Genomic DNA, 15,159 nt, shown 5'->3' with positions numbered 1-15,159 from the left:
CTCTGGAAATTAGGGCTCCCTATGGGCTGGGTCCTTGGCGAGGGCGGACGGCGTGTTCTCTAGGTGTCATCTATTAAAACAGGCAGTGGGGCTGAGGTTGCACGGGAGGAATCTAATTCGGGAAAGCCAAACTGCCTTCAGGTGCCTTACAACTCCCTTAACAAGTGTGTTGGTTTTTAAAAGGATGCTGGTGGCTTCTCTGCTCGCTGCTGGGAACACTCCTCCCCCCTCCAGCACATACAGCCCAGAGCCTCTACCTGGCAGCGGTGAGGACGGCCACGTGCACCTGAAAGCGATGACATCGCCGTGTTCCCAATGCTGGCCGCCACTTCCACCCGCGCAGGGCGTCCCCTCGGCAGGGGAGGGGCGCAGGGCGGGGCCTCACGAGTCTTCTCTGTCCTTGCCTCTCCAGGTGCCCCTTTTCAAAGGTCTCAGCATCCTCACGCTACCTCCTGCCGCCACTTCCACCTGGGCCCCCCGCAGCCGCAGCAGCTGGCACCCGACTTCCCCCTGGCCCACCCCGTGCAGTCGCAGCCGGGCCTCAGCGCCCACATGGCCCCGGCCCACCAGCACAGCGGCACCCTGCACCAGTCACTGACTCCGCTGCCCACCCTGCAGTTCCAGGACGTCACAGGTCCCTCCTTCCTACCTCAGGCCCTGCACCAGCAATACCTCCTGCAGCAGCAGCTCCTGGAAGCCCAGCACCGCAGGCTCGTCTCGCACCCGAGGTGGGCGGGGCCGGGGCGCGGCCTCGGGCGGGACACTTGGTTCCCCGGGCTGGTGGGCAGTCACCACGTGGGATTCCTGGCGGGAGGCGGCTTTTGCACCAGTTAGAGGCATTCGTTTCAGACAGTGAAGGCCACCAGGACGCGACGCGGGTTCCCTCTGTAGCCAGTGTGTGTCCTTGTCACACCACCCAGGTGCAGGGACCGACTGGGTAACTGGGGGTTTGTAGTGCTCACGGCGGACTTCTGCACGGTGAGGGGAATGGGATCCCTCAAGTCCCCTCGAGCTTCATGATCACCTGATTCTAACACCTAAGTTCCCTAGAGGACACCAAAGGCCACAGCTGCTTCTGCCCTGCCGTCAGAGAGCCCATGGTCTGGTTGGGGGGACCAGCTACGAAACAAATTAGATAATACTAGGTCTGAAGAAGCTGTGGGACTCTGGGCAAGTCACTTTACCTCTCTGAGCCTCAGCTGTTAGAATGAGATTACACCAGTGCTTCTCAAACGTTTTTGCCTTAGGACCCTTCACACTCTTAAAAATTATCGAGGATTACACAACCTTCTGTTTACATGGGTTATGACTACTGATACTTACCATGTTGGAAATTAAAACTGAAAAATTTAAAACATTTATTATTTCATTTAAAAATACAATAACAAACTCATATATTAACACCAATAATATCTTTTTTGAAAAGAAGATATATATATATATATATATATATATATATATATATATATATATATATATATACACACACACACACACACACACAGAGTGGGAAGAGGGGCTTTTTTTTTTTTTTTACATATTTGCAAATCTCTTTAATGCCTGGCTTAATAGAAGACAACTGTGTTCTCTTGTCTGCTTCTGCATTTAATCTGTTGCAGAATCACATGTAGTTTCTAGAAAACTTCACCATTCACTTGTGAGAGAATGAGAGTAAAAAAGCAAATAACGTCCTAGTACTATTGCGAAAATAGGTTTGACCTCACGAACCCCATACGGGAGTCTGGGGGACCCCCAGGGGTGCCTGGAGCACACTGAGGACTGCTGGACCTGATGATCTCGAAGGCTCTAAGCATCCGTGACTGTGGGGGTTGGGGTGCCGGGGGCAAAGGTGAATGTTGTAGCAGGTCAGAGGGAGGCCAGGTCACCGTGCCTACAGTGTGCAGGGAGGCCCTCCTGCAGGCGGTGGCTTTGACCGGGGCCATGAAAGCTGGGAAGAGTGTGGAGAAGGGCAGAGGAGAGGGGAAGGGTGTGGCAGGAGCAGAGGGGTGCACAGGTGTGGGACAGCCTGCAGGAGGCACATCTCTGTGCCCTGGAGACAGCCCATGAAATTCAGAGGGAAGAAGTAGGAGAAGGAGCAGAGCAGGCGAGGGAGTTTGGGTGGGACGGGAGGCCGGCAGTGGACACACCGAGGGAGGGGCCTCAGTGTCGTGGGCAGCCCCCAGACAGCAGGAATGTTTGAGTTAAAGGCTGCTGCAAGCTGGGAACTGTCCTTGGAATTTGGGAAGAAGGGCAAAGCCCATGGCTCTGTAGGCTGTAGGCTCAGGCTGGCTGGGGCTGCTCAGTGCTCCTGGGGGCTGGCCCAGCCCGGGGCAGCCCTGACCCCGTGGACCCTTCTTCTCTTCCCATGCAGGCGGAGTCAGGAGCGCGTGTCTGTCCATCCCCACCGCCTCCACCCCAGCTTCGACTTCGGCCACCAACTCCAGACGCCTCAGCCCAGGTATTTGGCTGAGGGTACTGACTGGTGAGTCTCTGGAGTCCCTAAGCAAGGGAGGGAGGGGAGGAGGGGGGTCTTGCCTGGTCCATGGAGTCCCCATTTCCTTCACTTTGACGGTGCAGGAGGCCTCATCTTTAAGCTCCAGTCTTTGCCTGTGCCCCCAGTCACCCTCAAGGCCACATGGCCCCCACTCGACCTGGTTTCGGTGATTAGCTCAGGATGTGGCTGGATAGCATCGTGTGCCCAGCCTGGGGCTCTGTGCTCGTGGTCCTGCAGGGGAGGAGGGGACAGAGATACAAAACATTTCCCAAGGTCAATGAGGGCTGGAAACCAGTGGTTTCTAGGAGGCAGGCAGAAAGGAGTCTCAGGAGCTAGCTAGTCAGGCAAAGCTTCCTGGAGGGGTGGGCCTTGAGGGATCCACAGAGAAGAGCAAGCAAGACCAAACACAGGCTTGTGGAGGCAGAGCCAGCAGGGTTGGGGGTAAGGCCTGGGGACAGAAGCTGGGGAGAGAGATCGAAGGCTCTGCCGTGGCATCTCTGTAGGCGCCAAGTCCCTGTCTTTTACAATCTCTTGCCCTTGGGACAGAGGTCTTTGTTGCCTTGGGATGCAGTGTTGCTTGGTTTTGGGTCCTCCGTCCCACCTGGCTCTCTGGTTCTAGCTCAGGACTTGGCTGACCTAAGCTAGGGCGCAATGCAAATGCCCAAACACTTGAGAAAGGTGTGCGGTTCGCCGAGGCATTTAGGTTTAGAGGGCATCATGCCTGCCACTTATTTTTAAATAGTTCAGAAAAAAACTCCAGGAGACGTGTGTGTGTAGCTGTTGTAAGTATTCGTGGAGAGAGAAAAAGAGAAGGAACTAAAAACGCAGCAAAATAGTAAAACATTAATGCATGGGGAATCTGGGTGAGGGGTACCCAGGAATTCTTCTGGCTGGCCTTGCAACTTTGAGGTCAACAGTGTTGTTGTTGTTGTTTTAAAGAATGTAAGAACAAACAAAAACTTCTATGGAGAGGCAGGGCCTGTATTTTTAAAAAACCAGACGTGCACTGTGTCGCTTTCCAGCCATCAGTCAGGCAGACTGGGCATCCAGGCATGGTTCAAAAGCTGCTGAGTTCTGGTTGACTACATGTGAAAGGTGCTTCCAGGGGCAGGAAATCATTGTTCTAAAGTGTTTCCATGTCTCCCAGCCCTCTGCTGGTTCTGAGGGACGCTCTGTGAAATTGAACACTTCCTCAAAAGAGAGGCGACACGGCGGCCAACTCCAGCCCAGGCTTTTTCTAATTAGCAGATTCAAATCAGGAAGATTTAATTGCAGTTTGGATTGAATTCTGTCCCTCAGCAGTCAAGTCCATTCAATTTAGTTCAATTCAGCACACACTGAGTGATTTGAACAAACATGGGGGAGCCAGCATGGCAAGTGGGACCGGGAAGGTGACATGGGTGAGTGGCGAGCATTGTCCTGGGGACGTGTCGGGAGCAGCTCAGGTGCGAGCCTCTCCGGCTTGCTCGCTTTAGCCAGATCTACCATCCTTCTGCTCTTCACTCCCTCTGCCCTCCTGACCTCTGTCTCCCTGAGAAACACAAAGACTGAGACCCTAAGAGGCCTCAGCAGGGGATGAGGGGAGTCTCCTGCCCTGAGTCACACCTGGGTTCACCTGGGCGTTTTCTGCCTGGCCTGTCCATCTTACTTTAGGATATTTGAACCCTACCCAGGCCACCTTCTCTTGGCTGGGCATCTTGGCCTGGGAGTGTGTGGAGGCACCAGGCCTTGTGGGAGCAATCCCAAATATGTCCCCTTTTTGGTCCATTCCTGATAACTCGACCCTGACCTTGAGCTCCAATGTCTCTGTCATCATCACGCTCCTTCTCTGACTCACTCCCGGCTTCCTACTTCCAGCTGTACCCCACCCCACCACCCAGCCCTCGCCCTGGCCAAGCAGAGCCCCCCAGGGACACCTAGGACCTGTGCGAGGGTGGGTGGAGGACAAGAGCCTCCTCCTGTCCTTCCCCGGCAGGCAGCTCGGCCTCTGCCATGCCTCCACATTCCCCTGCGAGACGGTGCCAGCACTTAAGTCCCGGGAAGAATGTGAGGGTCTGTGTAGCAACCAGACCACGCACGCTTCAAGGCCGTTGACAGTGAATGGAAAATAAAGGTTAGCTTGATATTTATACATAACTGACAAAAAATTGTGCATTGAGACGAGACCCACAGGAAATCTCTGGGACACCATTCTGGGTTGACCCTGTGGTCTTAGGGCTATAGGGTGTTTCTATGACCCTTTGCAAACTCAGCCAGGTTCTGCCAGTCTGGGGCAACAGCGAAAGGTGGGAGACGTTGCTTCTGCAGGCGCCGCTGTGTCCCAGGCAAGTCCCAACCCTGGCTTCTTTTAGGTGTGATGAGCATCCCCTTTTCAGGGACCCTGGGTTTAGGAAGGAATTTTCTGGTGAGACGATAAGAGGGGTATCCCAGAGCCCACCCAGCGTCAACCTGGGCAGGTCATCCCACTCATCCGAGTGTCAAGTTGCCATTGGTCCTGCAATTAGCGTTCTTGTAGTCAGAGTGACTCTGTTCCAAGGTCCTTGGGACTTTGCTTTTGGTAGAATTCCCTGAATGTCTCTTTGCTGCTTTGAATTTGCTGGGACCCCTGAGACTGCTGGGGGTAAACGCTGAGAGTCAGAGCATCTGCCACCTGGGGGGACCCCATGGAACATCTTTCCCTGAGGCAGGTCCATAGAATGAGCCCAGGAAGGGCTTAGAACCCAGGTGGCCCTAACTAGCTAGCCGGGGACCCTGGGTAAGGCACAGCCACTCTTCAAGCCTCAGAGGGACCTGGGACACCCAGGGGCTGGATTAGTGGGTTTCTAAGTTTGCTTCCAATTGGATCCAAGAGTTTGTAGCTCATTTCCCAAATGATGGACTCGTGAGGAGTTACTCCAGGGCTTCGGGCTAATATAGTCAGGAAGTACAGGACTATGTATACATCGTTTTATGTTACACACACACACACACACACACACACACACACACACACACAGCTCCCCGGGAAGAATGTCAGGGTCTATGTAGCAACCAGACCACAGCACGCTTCACTTCAGTGTGTGCGTCACTATCAGGCCGTGCCATGATAGTGAGTGGAAAATAAAGTTTAGCTTGATATTTAGACACGATTGTGAAAAAACTGTGCATTGAGACCATGCCCCCACATACACGTATGTACACATACACACACATACACACACACACACACACATATACACACATCACATCTGGAAACAGAAATTCCTTAAATGCCCCCTCATGGTTTTTTTTCTTTGGATGTATTTGTTGAAGAAATTTGGGCTGCTTTTTCTGGGCAATTTTCCCCCCTCCTCTGGATTTTGCTGGTTGTGCTCTGGTGTGTCCCTTGAGATGTCCCTGTTTTTCTCTGTTCCCTGGGCTCTGGCACTTAGATCAAGGGTTGAGCACATTCAACTCTTACCATTTCTTGGCAAAAATACTGAAAAGGGGCGTGTTCTTCCAGCAGAAAGCTGGTTGTCCCTCCTTCGGTGGTGCTAACAGCGATGGGTGATCTTGGCCAGGAGCCTTTATTTCTTCCGGGGATGCAGGGAGCTGGTCGATAACTCCCTCATTCCCTACTTGTTTATTAGCTAGAAAGCTTTTATAACGAGAAATGTCCCTTCATCAACCATTTGGCTGCCCTCGGTACAGTTCACAGTGGAAAGGCAGGATAAATGTTGGATTCTTTCTCTTTCTTTACTAGTTTTCAAAATGGAGCGTGGATTCCCTAACAGCCTTCGAAGGGACCAGTTTACTTTAGCGTCATTTCCCTCTCATGGATCCGAACCTGCTCGATGGGTTTCCATCTGCTGTAATTATGCTCGCTGACATGCCCCTTGTCCAAGCTCTGGCCAGTGGGAACCTCTTCAGGACGGTTCCTGAATCCTCTTGACACGATAACTTGATAACTTCCTTGCTTTCAGTTATAAAAAGAGGTTTCAAATCATTTTGCACGTTTTCTGCCCCAGACCTGACATTGGCCATTTCCCCAGGAGCCCTGGTTCCTTTTCAGTTGCAATGACTGGTTAATTTTTTTATGTGAAGTGAGTTTTCCTGTCCTTGTAGGAGTGGGGGGCAGGGGTCCAGGATAGCCTTTCCAGCCTCACGGCTACAGGGGTCCCTCTTCAGTGGTTTTCTCACAGTGGCACAAATATGGCCTCTGCTCCCCGCTCCCCCTCCACCTGACTTGTCTTCCCTTTGCTTCGTATCCCTGAGCAGCTCTATTTGGATTCTTTCAGCGTTTCTCTCAGGGATGGGCTTTGTCTTGGGAGGGACCTTTGGTGCACTCATTTTAAGAAGTTTAATGAGCCCCTTCAGATCTGGCAGACCCCTTTCCTCCCCTGAGTCTCTGTTTTCTTCACTTTAAAGAGAAGGCAAGGGGTAGGTGATGCAGAGTCCCTTTTAGCTCCAGTGGTTTATGACTCCGAGTCTTGTCCCTGGGCTCGAGGTCTGAGGTCCCTCCTGTAACCAGATGGCTGAATCACACCACCCTGTGGTTCACTGTGGCCTTGTCCCCGCAGGGATCTCAGTGTGGACGCCGGCTTGAGCCCTGCCCAGTTCCAGGTGCGGCCCATCCCTCAGCACTATCAGCATTACCTAGCGACTCCTCGAATGCACCACTTTCCCAGAAACTCCTCCTCCACGCAGATGGTGAGTCAAGGGCTCTGCCGGGAACCGGACCCCCTTGCTGCCTGTGGGTGTTGGCGGTGGGCTAAGGCCAGCCGCTCCCCTGTGTCCTGCTGTCACGCTGTCTGCCCCTCCCTGCTCCTGTTCCCACTCTGGCTTGATCCGCCGGACTAAAGCCAGTACTGTGGGCGGGACGGAGTGGGGCACAGGAGGAGGGAAAGGGGTACTTGGTGGGCTGTGGTCTGTGGGGAAGAGGCTCAGGGCTAACAACAGGCAGGGTAGTCCCTTATGGTAGTTCATTATGGACTTCATTTAATTTCTTGGGGTCAGCACCTCCCTGGGCCTTGATTTTACTTATCTGTCAGTTGGGATGAAGAGGCCTGCCTCGTCCTTCTCATGGGGCTGGCAAGGGCTGGCGTGAGGGACAGAGGAGCCCCCAGAGGTGGCCCTTGGGCCTGGCCTGCCGACCCAGTTCTGCTTTCTGCCAGGGGCCAGCCTTTGTCACTGCAGGGCGCTGTGATTGCCGAAGCGGGCAGGTTGGCTCTGGGGGCCTTCCAGTCCCTGGGGTGGCAAGCTCCGCAGAGCAAAGGTGAGACATGCCATTAAAGCAGCAACGGACTGATGGCGAAATCTCATCTCCAGACACCTTGCTCATGTTGCCAGCCCACCGCACACTTCCCCCCTCCAGCCCTGTCTCTTTCATTAACCACTCCGTTCCTCAGTCTCCTTGTTGGTACAGGTTGGGATGAGTAATCTCTGAAGCCCTTGTCCGCTCTGAGGTTCTATGGTTGGTGTCATGAAGCACCGTCTCCTAAGAGAAAAAGCTAACATTTATCGAGCACTTCATGCGTGGCAGCCCCTGTGCTAAGCACTTTAAGCGAATTACCCACAACCTTACACAAAAGGGTATTCATCCCTGTTTTGCAGATGGGCAAACTGAGGCATAGAGAGGTTAAGTAACAGAGCTCATGCAGTGAGTAGGTAGAGGAGCTGTGATGGAAACCTGGCCCCTCCGACTCATAGCTGGGGCCAGGGTAAGGTGAGTGGGGCAGGGCCATGCTGGTCCAGGATCACCTCCTGTCTTTCATTTAAAATTTTGTTGTTTTGTTCATTATGGACTTTTTACATTAATTTTGATTTTTTTAAAAAAAAAATATTGCATTAAAATATTATTTACCTTGATTACTGAGTCGTTTGTGCTTAAGTTTTGTGCTCTCGCTAGCCCCACCTAGATAGGACGTGGCCCACACTCTTGACCGCCTGAGACACTGTCTGAGGCCATACAGAGCAGAGGGGAAGGAAATGGCCCGCGGCCACCCAGCCACCTGGGTTTGAAGTCGAGGGCTGCCAGTTGGTTGCATAACTTAGGCACTGACTTTATCCATTTGTGCCCATTTCCCCTATCGTAAAATAGGGGTAGTAATTGCACCTACATTCTGGATCAAATGAGATCATTCGATTAGTCACGTGAAGTGCTTAGACAGTGCCTGCCTTGAAATAGATGCCCAATCAGCTTAGTCGGCTTACTAATTATATTAGTATATAGTATAAGTATTTACTAATTTATATTTACTTCATTGATTTTGTTATTTTTTCTGGGGCTGGTCTGGCACAGGCTTCGTTCTTGACGAGGAGAGGAGGATGTAGGAGCAGGAGAGAGAGCACCTCTGCCTGAAGAATCTCCGGGGTGTGCAGATTGGCGGGTTATGGGGGGAGTCGTCGGATGCGGGGTGTGTGCAGCCTGGATCCCATCCAAGGCATTTTCTCCCCAACAGGTCGTCCATGAAATCCGAAACTACCCTTACCCTCAGCTTCACTTCCTTGCTCTCCAGGGACTGAACCCCAGCAGACACACCTCCGCAGTGCGGGAGAGCTACGAGGTACGCCCGCCCCGCTCTCTGGCTCCGGCTGGGTTGGTGGAGACGCCATTATGGTTCATGGTCCCCTCTCCCTTTCTCCCGCTGGTGGGTAGGGCATGGGAGGTTGCTGGGAGCTTCAGGGTTGAGAGTAAGAGAGAGAAAAAGAGAGAGCAGGTAAAGTTGTTGGGGTCTTTCAGTACCAGACAAGTCCTTCTCGATGGTTATGTGAATACTTCCTGCTAGCATCTTTCAGTGCCCTTCCTTCTTGTCGCGTGCACGCGCGAGTGTGAGTGTGTGTGTGTGTGTGAGAGAGAGAGAGAGAAAGAGTTAGTGCATGCAGAGTGCACATGTCACATTTTTCTCTTTGCAGGAGCTGCTGCAGCTTGAGGATAGGTTGGGAAATGTGACCCGGGGAGCTGTACAGAACACCATTGAGAGGTTCACCTTCCCCCACAAATACAAGAAGGTGAGTCTGCTAGCAGGTCAGCCTGCATAGCTGAGGTGTTGTGGTTAGATGCTCTGAAGCTATGATGCTTTCCAAGGGCCTTCTCCCTTGTCTCTGTCAGGTGCGACCAGGAGGGGAGATGGGGGTGCCTCTCATCATAAGGGGGAGGGCTGGGTGTGTGTGTGCATGTGGATTTGTGAGTGGGTGTGTGTTAGGTGGGTGTACAGGTATATGAATGCTTGTATCTGAATGAGGTGGGCAAAGGGAGCACCTGCAGCAAAGGCTAAGATATGGTTTAGAAAAGAAATCCAAGTCCAATCCCACATGGGGACAAATGGCCAACTAAGGCTTCACAGCAGGGGTTTGCAATCCTCATTGACTATCAGGATCACCTGGGGAGCTTTTAAAGCCACACATTCAAGGCTCCACCTGAAGCCTGTAGAGGTAGACTCTCCAGGGTTATTGCTCAGGAATGTGCAGGAGAATTAGAACCCAGGAATCTGATTTTAAAAACACTTTAAAATTCAAATAAATAAAAAATTTGGAAGCAACCAAGATGTCATTCAAGAAGTGAGTGGATAAACAACGATGGTGCATCCGTACAATGGACTATTATTCCGTGATTTTTTAAAAAATGAGCCATGGAAAGACATTAGAGAACCTTAAATGCATATTACTAAGTGAGAGAAGCTAACCCCAAAAGGCTGCATGCTGTATGATTCCAACCATATAGTATTCTGGAAAAGGTAAAACTAGACAGTGAAAAGACCCCTTGTTGCCAGGGGCTTTGGGGGGAGGGATAGATGAGTGAGTGGGTGGATCACAGGCTATTTTTAGTGAAACTACTATATGCCACTCCAATGGTGGACACATGACATGTGTATTTGTCAAAACCCATAGAACACTACAGCAGGAAGAATGAACCCTAATGTAAACTCTTCAGTTAATAACAGTGTATCCCTAAGGCAAGATGTTAATAACAGGTCAAACCATGTATGTGTGTTGAGTGGGGGAGGGACATGGGAATGGACTGTATTTTTTGCTCAATTATAATGCCAGCTAAAATTGCTCTACAAAATAATTCTGCTGTGAAAACAACTAAGAATTAAAAGCTTGGCAAGGGCTGAGAGACTTGGCATGGGAAAATGCTTGTTGAGGTCAAGCCAGAGCCCATCTTCACTGCCTCACGAGGCACTAGGGCATGATGGTTGTGAGCACTAAGTGTTGAAGTCAGATAGGGCCAGTGTTTGTTTTGGTGTTACTACTGTCTTTGTTTGGGCTGCTGTAACAAAGCACCATCTGCTGGGGGGGCTTAAACGGCAGACATTGATTTCTCACAGTTCTCAGGGCTGGGAAGTTCAAGGTCAAGGAACTGGTAGATTTGGTTCTTGGGGAGAACTCTCTTCCTGACTTGTAGCTGGCTCCATTCTTGCTGTATCTTCACAGAGCAGAGAGGGGAAGCTCTGGTATCATTTCCTCTTCTTATAGGGGCACCAATCCCATCATAGGGGCTCTGTCTTCGTGACCTCATCTAAACCTAATTAGTTTCCAGAGGCCCCGTCTCCTAATCCCATCACACTGGGGGGGTAGGGCATCAACATATGAATTTGGGGGTGGGAGGCACAGACATTCATTCCATAACCACCACTGATAGCTGTGTAGCTCTGGACAACTTGGCTTTTCTGGCCCCTTCCCTGTCCTTTTTAATGTAAGATAGGAATGACGTGTTAGTAACAACCGCAAGGGGTACTCCTGGGATTCAGTGGGACAATGTGTATAACAGCTTAACACAGTGCCTGGTATCTGGTGAGTGATCAGGGATGGTGAATTGCTCTCACCTTGATATAGGGCTCACTTGTTCTAGGCTTGCACCGATGCCCATGATAGCAATTCAAAGACCATGAATCTTGGTCTGTGCAGCTCCTCACAGAGGCATTGGATTCAACCATAAGTGATTTCAACCAACATTTATTATCTGCAATGTGTCCTATATGGGTAGTGTGTTCCTAGAGGAACTGACAGTATTTCAGTAACTAAGGGCATCATCAGCAAATGGAAGATGATCATTCTCTGCAGGGAGACCTTTAGGCTCTTGGAGGAGAACATGGAAGGGGATGAGTGGCGTGTTCAAGAGCCCAGAGCAGTCTCCACTTCTCTGATCAGGGTGTGCTCACTCTTGCCAGGGCCACATGCCACACCTGCCCTCATGGCCACAGGCCGTGAAGAGACAGGGAGAGAACACAGACTGAGAATGGAAAGGGAACATGGACCAATTCCATGACATAAAGGGTTGAGGTAAAGACGATGAGAATAAAGGGAAAATTGGGGGAATAAAATATTGTAAGAAAGAAATAAGAATTAAAAATATGAACTGATAAACAAAATGATAAATACATAAAATGTGAAAAAACTTCAAAAATTTAAACTGAGAGTCAAATAATACCAAATAAAAAAGTTTTTACAGTAGCAATGATAAAAGAATAAAAAATACAAAGGAAATATAGTCATGTAGACAAATATAAAAAATAAGAATTAGGCAAAGATATGAAAACAACATACAGAATGAAAACCAATAACAGTGACGTGAAAGGGAGTGTGAATGAGGACAAAAAGGTACAGGCTGAAGGCGTAAAATAAATATGAAATACATGCTGAGAAGAGTTACCGTTAAAATAAAAGTTACGTAGATAATGAGAAGACAAAACCCAGAAGACCTAAAAGATTAAAGATACAAAAGAGGAAATAGGATAAGATTTGAAAAGAGACAATAATTAAAGAAATATAGATTAGGGATGCCTGGGTGGCACAGTCGGTTAAACATCCCACTTGTGGTTTTGGCTCAGGTTGTGATCTCAGGGTCATGAGATTGAGCCCCGAGGTGGGTTCCATGCTCAGCGTAGAGTCTGCTTAAGACTCTCCCTCCCTCTCTCTCTCTGCCCCTCCCCCTACTCTCTCTCTTTCTCTCTCCCTCTCTCTCAAATAAACAAATCTTAAAAAAAGAAATATAGATTAAACATAGTGGAACAAGCTAAGACTATTCATTTGAAATCATCAACTATAAAAAGGAAATCATTAATAATGGTGGGAAAATAACAATAGAAAATAGGCAAGTAGTGAGTCTTATTAGTATCTTTTATAGAACATTCCTTTTCTTGAAGGACCAACTGAAAGGACACTCTTCCCAGAAACACAGCTGGGCTGTTAGGCAGGCAGACCATCATGACTCCATTCAAACTCAAAAGCCATAATGATTATATGGGACTATGGATGTAATTCTGATTTTCTGGTTTCTAGACAAGAGGACACTTATTGCAGTAGCCATCCCATAGTTTGCGGTTGGGGTGTCTAGGACCCAGGGAGGCTGAGAACAGAAAGCACAGATTTTCTTTTATGTTCCAGTGAGGCTATAATACTCCAGTGACCACATCAGACTAAGGAACTCCAGAGCTTAGGACCAGGGACCGGAGTGGGGAAACCTAGCATCTAGACCCGGCTCCAAGGTCATAGTCATTCTGTGGGTGGTTTTTGTGGTTTTTTTTTTAACCTTGTGACTCTTCAAATTTTTCTCTTGGCAAAATGACCTTTAAGTCTGCTTCTCTCTGGAGAGGGGACAGAAGGGCTAGTTTCCTTCCCATGGATATTATCAGACTGTTTCAATGCACAGCTTGGAGATGGGGACAAGAAAGGTGGGCTGATTTCATTCACTGATTAGATTCCTTCCTCCCCAGAATATTTTTAAAGCACTGATGATGCACCTTCTGCTTGGCCAAGTGTGAAACAATACCCAAGGAAAGGTGAACCGTGGTCCACACCAGCTAAGACTTGGAACTTTCTACATAGCAGTTAATGATTTTCAAATAATTTTTATGGATTTTTAAACTGTCAAACAAAAGTCGACAAGTATAAACAGAGTGACAGCATGATGTCCAAACTCATGTTGGAGCCAGTGCCTAACTTAAAGGAATTTTCTGGATAGGAAGAGATCCAACAATATACAGTAACAGTATGGTACAAATTATAGGAGTTGAGGAATTGTGCCTTCATCTAGTAGTAAATGAATAGATGAGTAGACCTTAGTGGAGTGAAAGAGAGAAAGGAAGGAGGGAAAAAGGGAAGGAAAGAAGGAAGGAAGGGAGGGAGGGAGGAAGGGTGGGAGGGAGGGGGAAGGGAGGGAATGAGGGAGGAAGGAAGGGTAGATGGGTAGATGAATGGAAGGGTAGATGGGTAGATAGAAGGTTGGGTGGTTGGAGGCTGAGTGGGTAAATGGATGGGTGGATGAGCAGATGGACGGGAGGTTGGGTGGATGTATGCATGTATGTATGGACGGATATATGGATGGATGGGTGGAAGGGTAGATGGGTGGGTGGGTGAGACATTGGGTGGATGGAGGGTGGGTGAGTGGATGAATGGATGGGTAGATGAGTAAATGGATGAGTGGATGGATGGATGAAGCATGCTGGACCTGAACGTGGAGGCAGAAGCCTGAAGCCAGGGATCTAGGTAGGAAAGGACATAAGGAGGAGTGGACAATATGAGGGGAATAGGAAGGGGAAGGGCTGTTTATGCACAAGCCAAAGTTTTGCCATGGATTGATTCATTAGGCACCCAATTCCTTTCCAAACTCTGTACCTCTCAACCAGGGTAACACCACTGTATCCTGAGGCAAAGAGGAAGATTTGGGGAGGAGGCCAGGGAAAGGGTCTGGGATGAGCACACAAGTCTGGGGATTCCTTAAGAACTTAGAAAGACACTGACTCACAGATTAGGGAGGGAGAGGCTGTGGTTGAAAGATGGTGGTCACAAGGTGAGCTGCTTCAGGGAACTAATGCTCTTCCTCTGCTTCTCACAGCGAAGACCCCAGGATGGCAAGGGCAAGAAGGAAGAGGGGGAGGAGTCAGACACAGATGAGAAATGCACAATTTGTCTGTCTATGCTGGAAGATGGAGAAGATGTGAGGTAGGAGACCCGCCTCTTCTATTCCCCCTCCCTTCACCCTGCAGGTATTAGTGATCAGTCATGTGCTGTGTCAGGGATACGGTGCTTGTCCTCTTGTGCATGTGTGGGCTAAGTGTGCCATAGTGTGCTATGTGGTGGTTCTAGGAAGGTGGAGTATGGAATGTTCTAGATGTGTGATGTTTATGACATGGGCTGGTAGACACAAAGTATAAGAAAACGGAGTGATATTTGGCCTGGATGGGTCTAAGACAAAGTCAAGGCTTTGTTTCAGGCTGGTCTGAAAGGACTTCCTGGAGGAGGAGGGCCGTGGGGTGCTCCTCCCTGTCATGACTTCCCATCCCAGCCACAGCCTCACTCCGGGTCAGGGCTCCCAAGATCCTCTTCGGCCCGTGGTACCGGTGTGGGTCCTCCACCCCTCCCCCCCCGCCCCCGGCCTGTGGCCTGTGATAGCCAGTATTGCGCCGCCCCTGGCCCACCCAGGACCCCTCCCTTTCCACCAGTCCTCTGACCGTCCCTTCTCTTCCAGGCGCCTACCCTGTATGCATCTCTTTCACCAACTGTGTGTGGACCAGTGGCTCGCCATGAGCAAGAAATGTCCCATCTGCCGAGTGGACATTGAGACACAACTGGGAGCCGACAGCTGAGGGAAGAATTAGCCAGTGGACGCCCCATTTTCCTTCACCAGGTCCCCCCACGGCCATAGCCCTTGCAGCCAAACTTTGCCTTCTGAGCCATTTGATGTAGAGGAAAAGCCTGCAAGC

At 50.1% G+C, this 15,159-nt stretch overlaps 1 protein-coding gene across 1 annotated transcript in view; it reads left to right on the top strand.

The window, feature by feature from the left end:
• Positions 1 to 15,159, top strand: part of ARK2C (arkadia (RNF111) C-terminal like ring finger ubiquitin ligase 2C) — a 96,690-nt gene extending 81,531 nt beyond the window's left edge. Inside the window, exons 2-8 of the mRNA XM_026496246.4 lie at positions 413 to 728; positions 2,372 to 2,482; positions 7,033 to 7,162; positions 8,914 to 9,018; positions 9,368 to 9,463; positions 14,292 to 14,398; positions 14,925 to 15,159. Of these exons, the coding sequence (XP_026352031.1) occupies positions 413 to 728; positions 2,372 to 2,482; positions 7,033 to 7,162; positions 8,914 to 9,018; positions 9,368 to 9,463; positions 14,292 to 14,398; positions 14,925 to 15,042 (983 nt within the window). The 3' untranslated portion in view covers positions 15,043 to 15,159. The remainder of the gene's footprint in view (positions 1 to 412; positions 729 to 2,371; positions 2,483 to 7,032; positions 7,163 to 8,913; positions 9,019 to 9,367; positions 9,464 to 14,291; positions 14,399 to 14,924) is intronic.

The sequence above is a fragment of the Ursus arctos genome, unplaced genomic scaffold, assembly GCF_023065955.2.
Source record: "Ursus arctos isolate Adak ecotype North America unplaced genomic scaffold, UrsArc2.0 scaffold_17, whole genome shotgun sequence".
NCBI classification, from domain to species: Eukaryota; Metazoa; Chordata; class Mammalia; order Carnivora; family Ursidae; genus Ursus; species Ursus arctos.
This window is presented reverse-complemented; position numbering and strand designations above follow the sequence as displayed.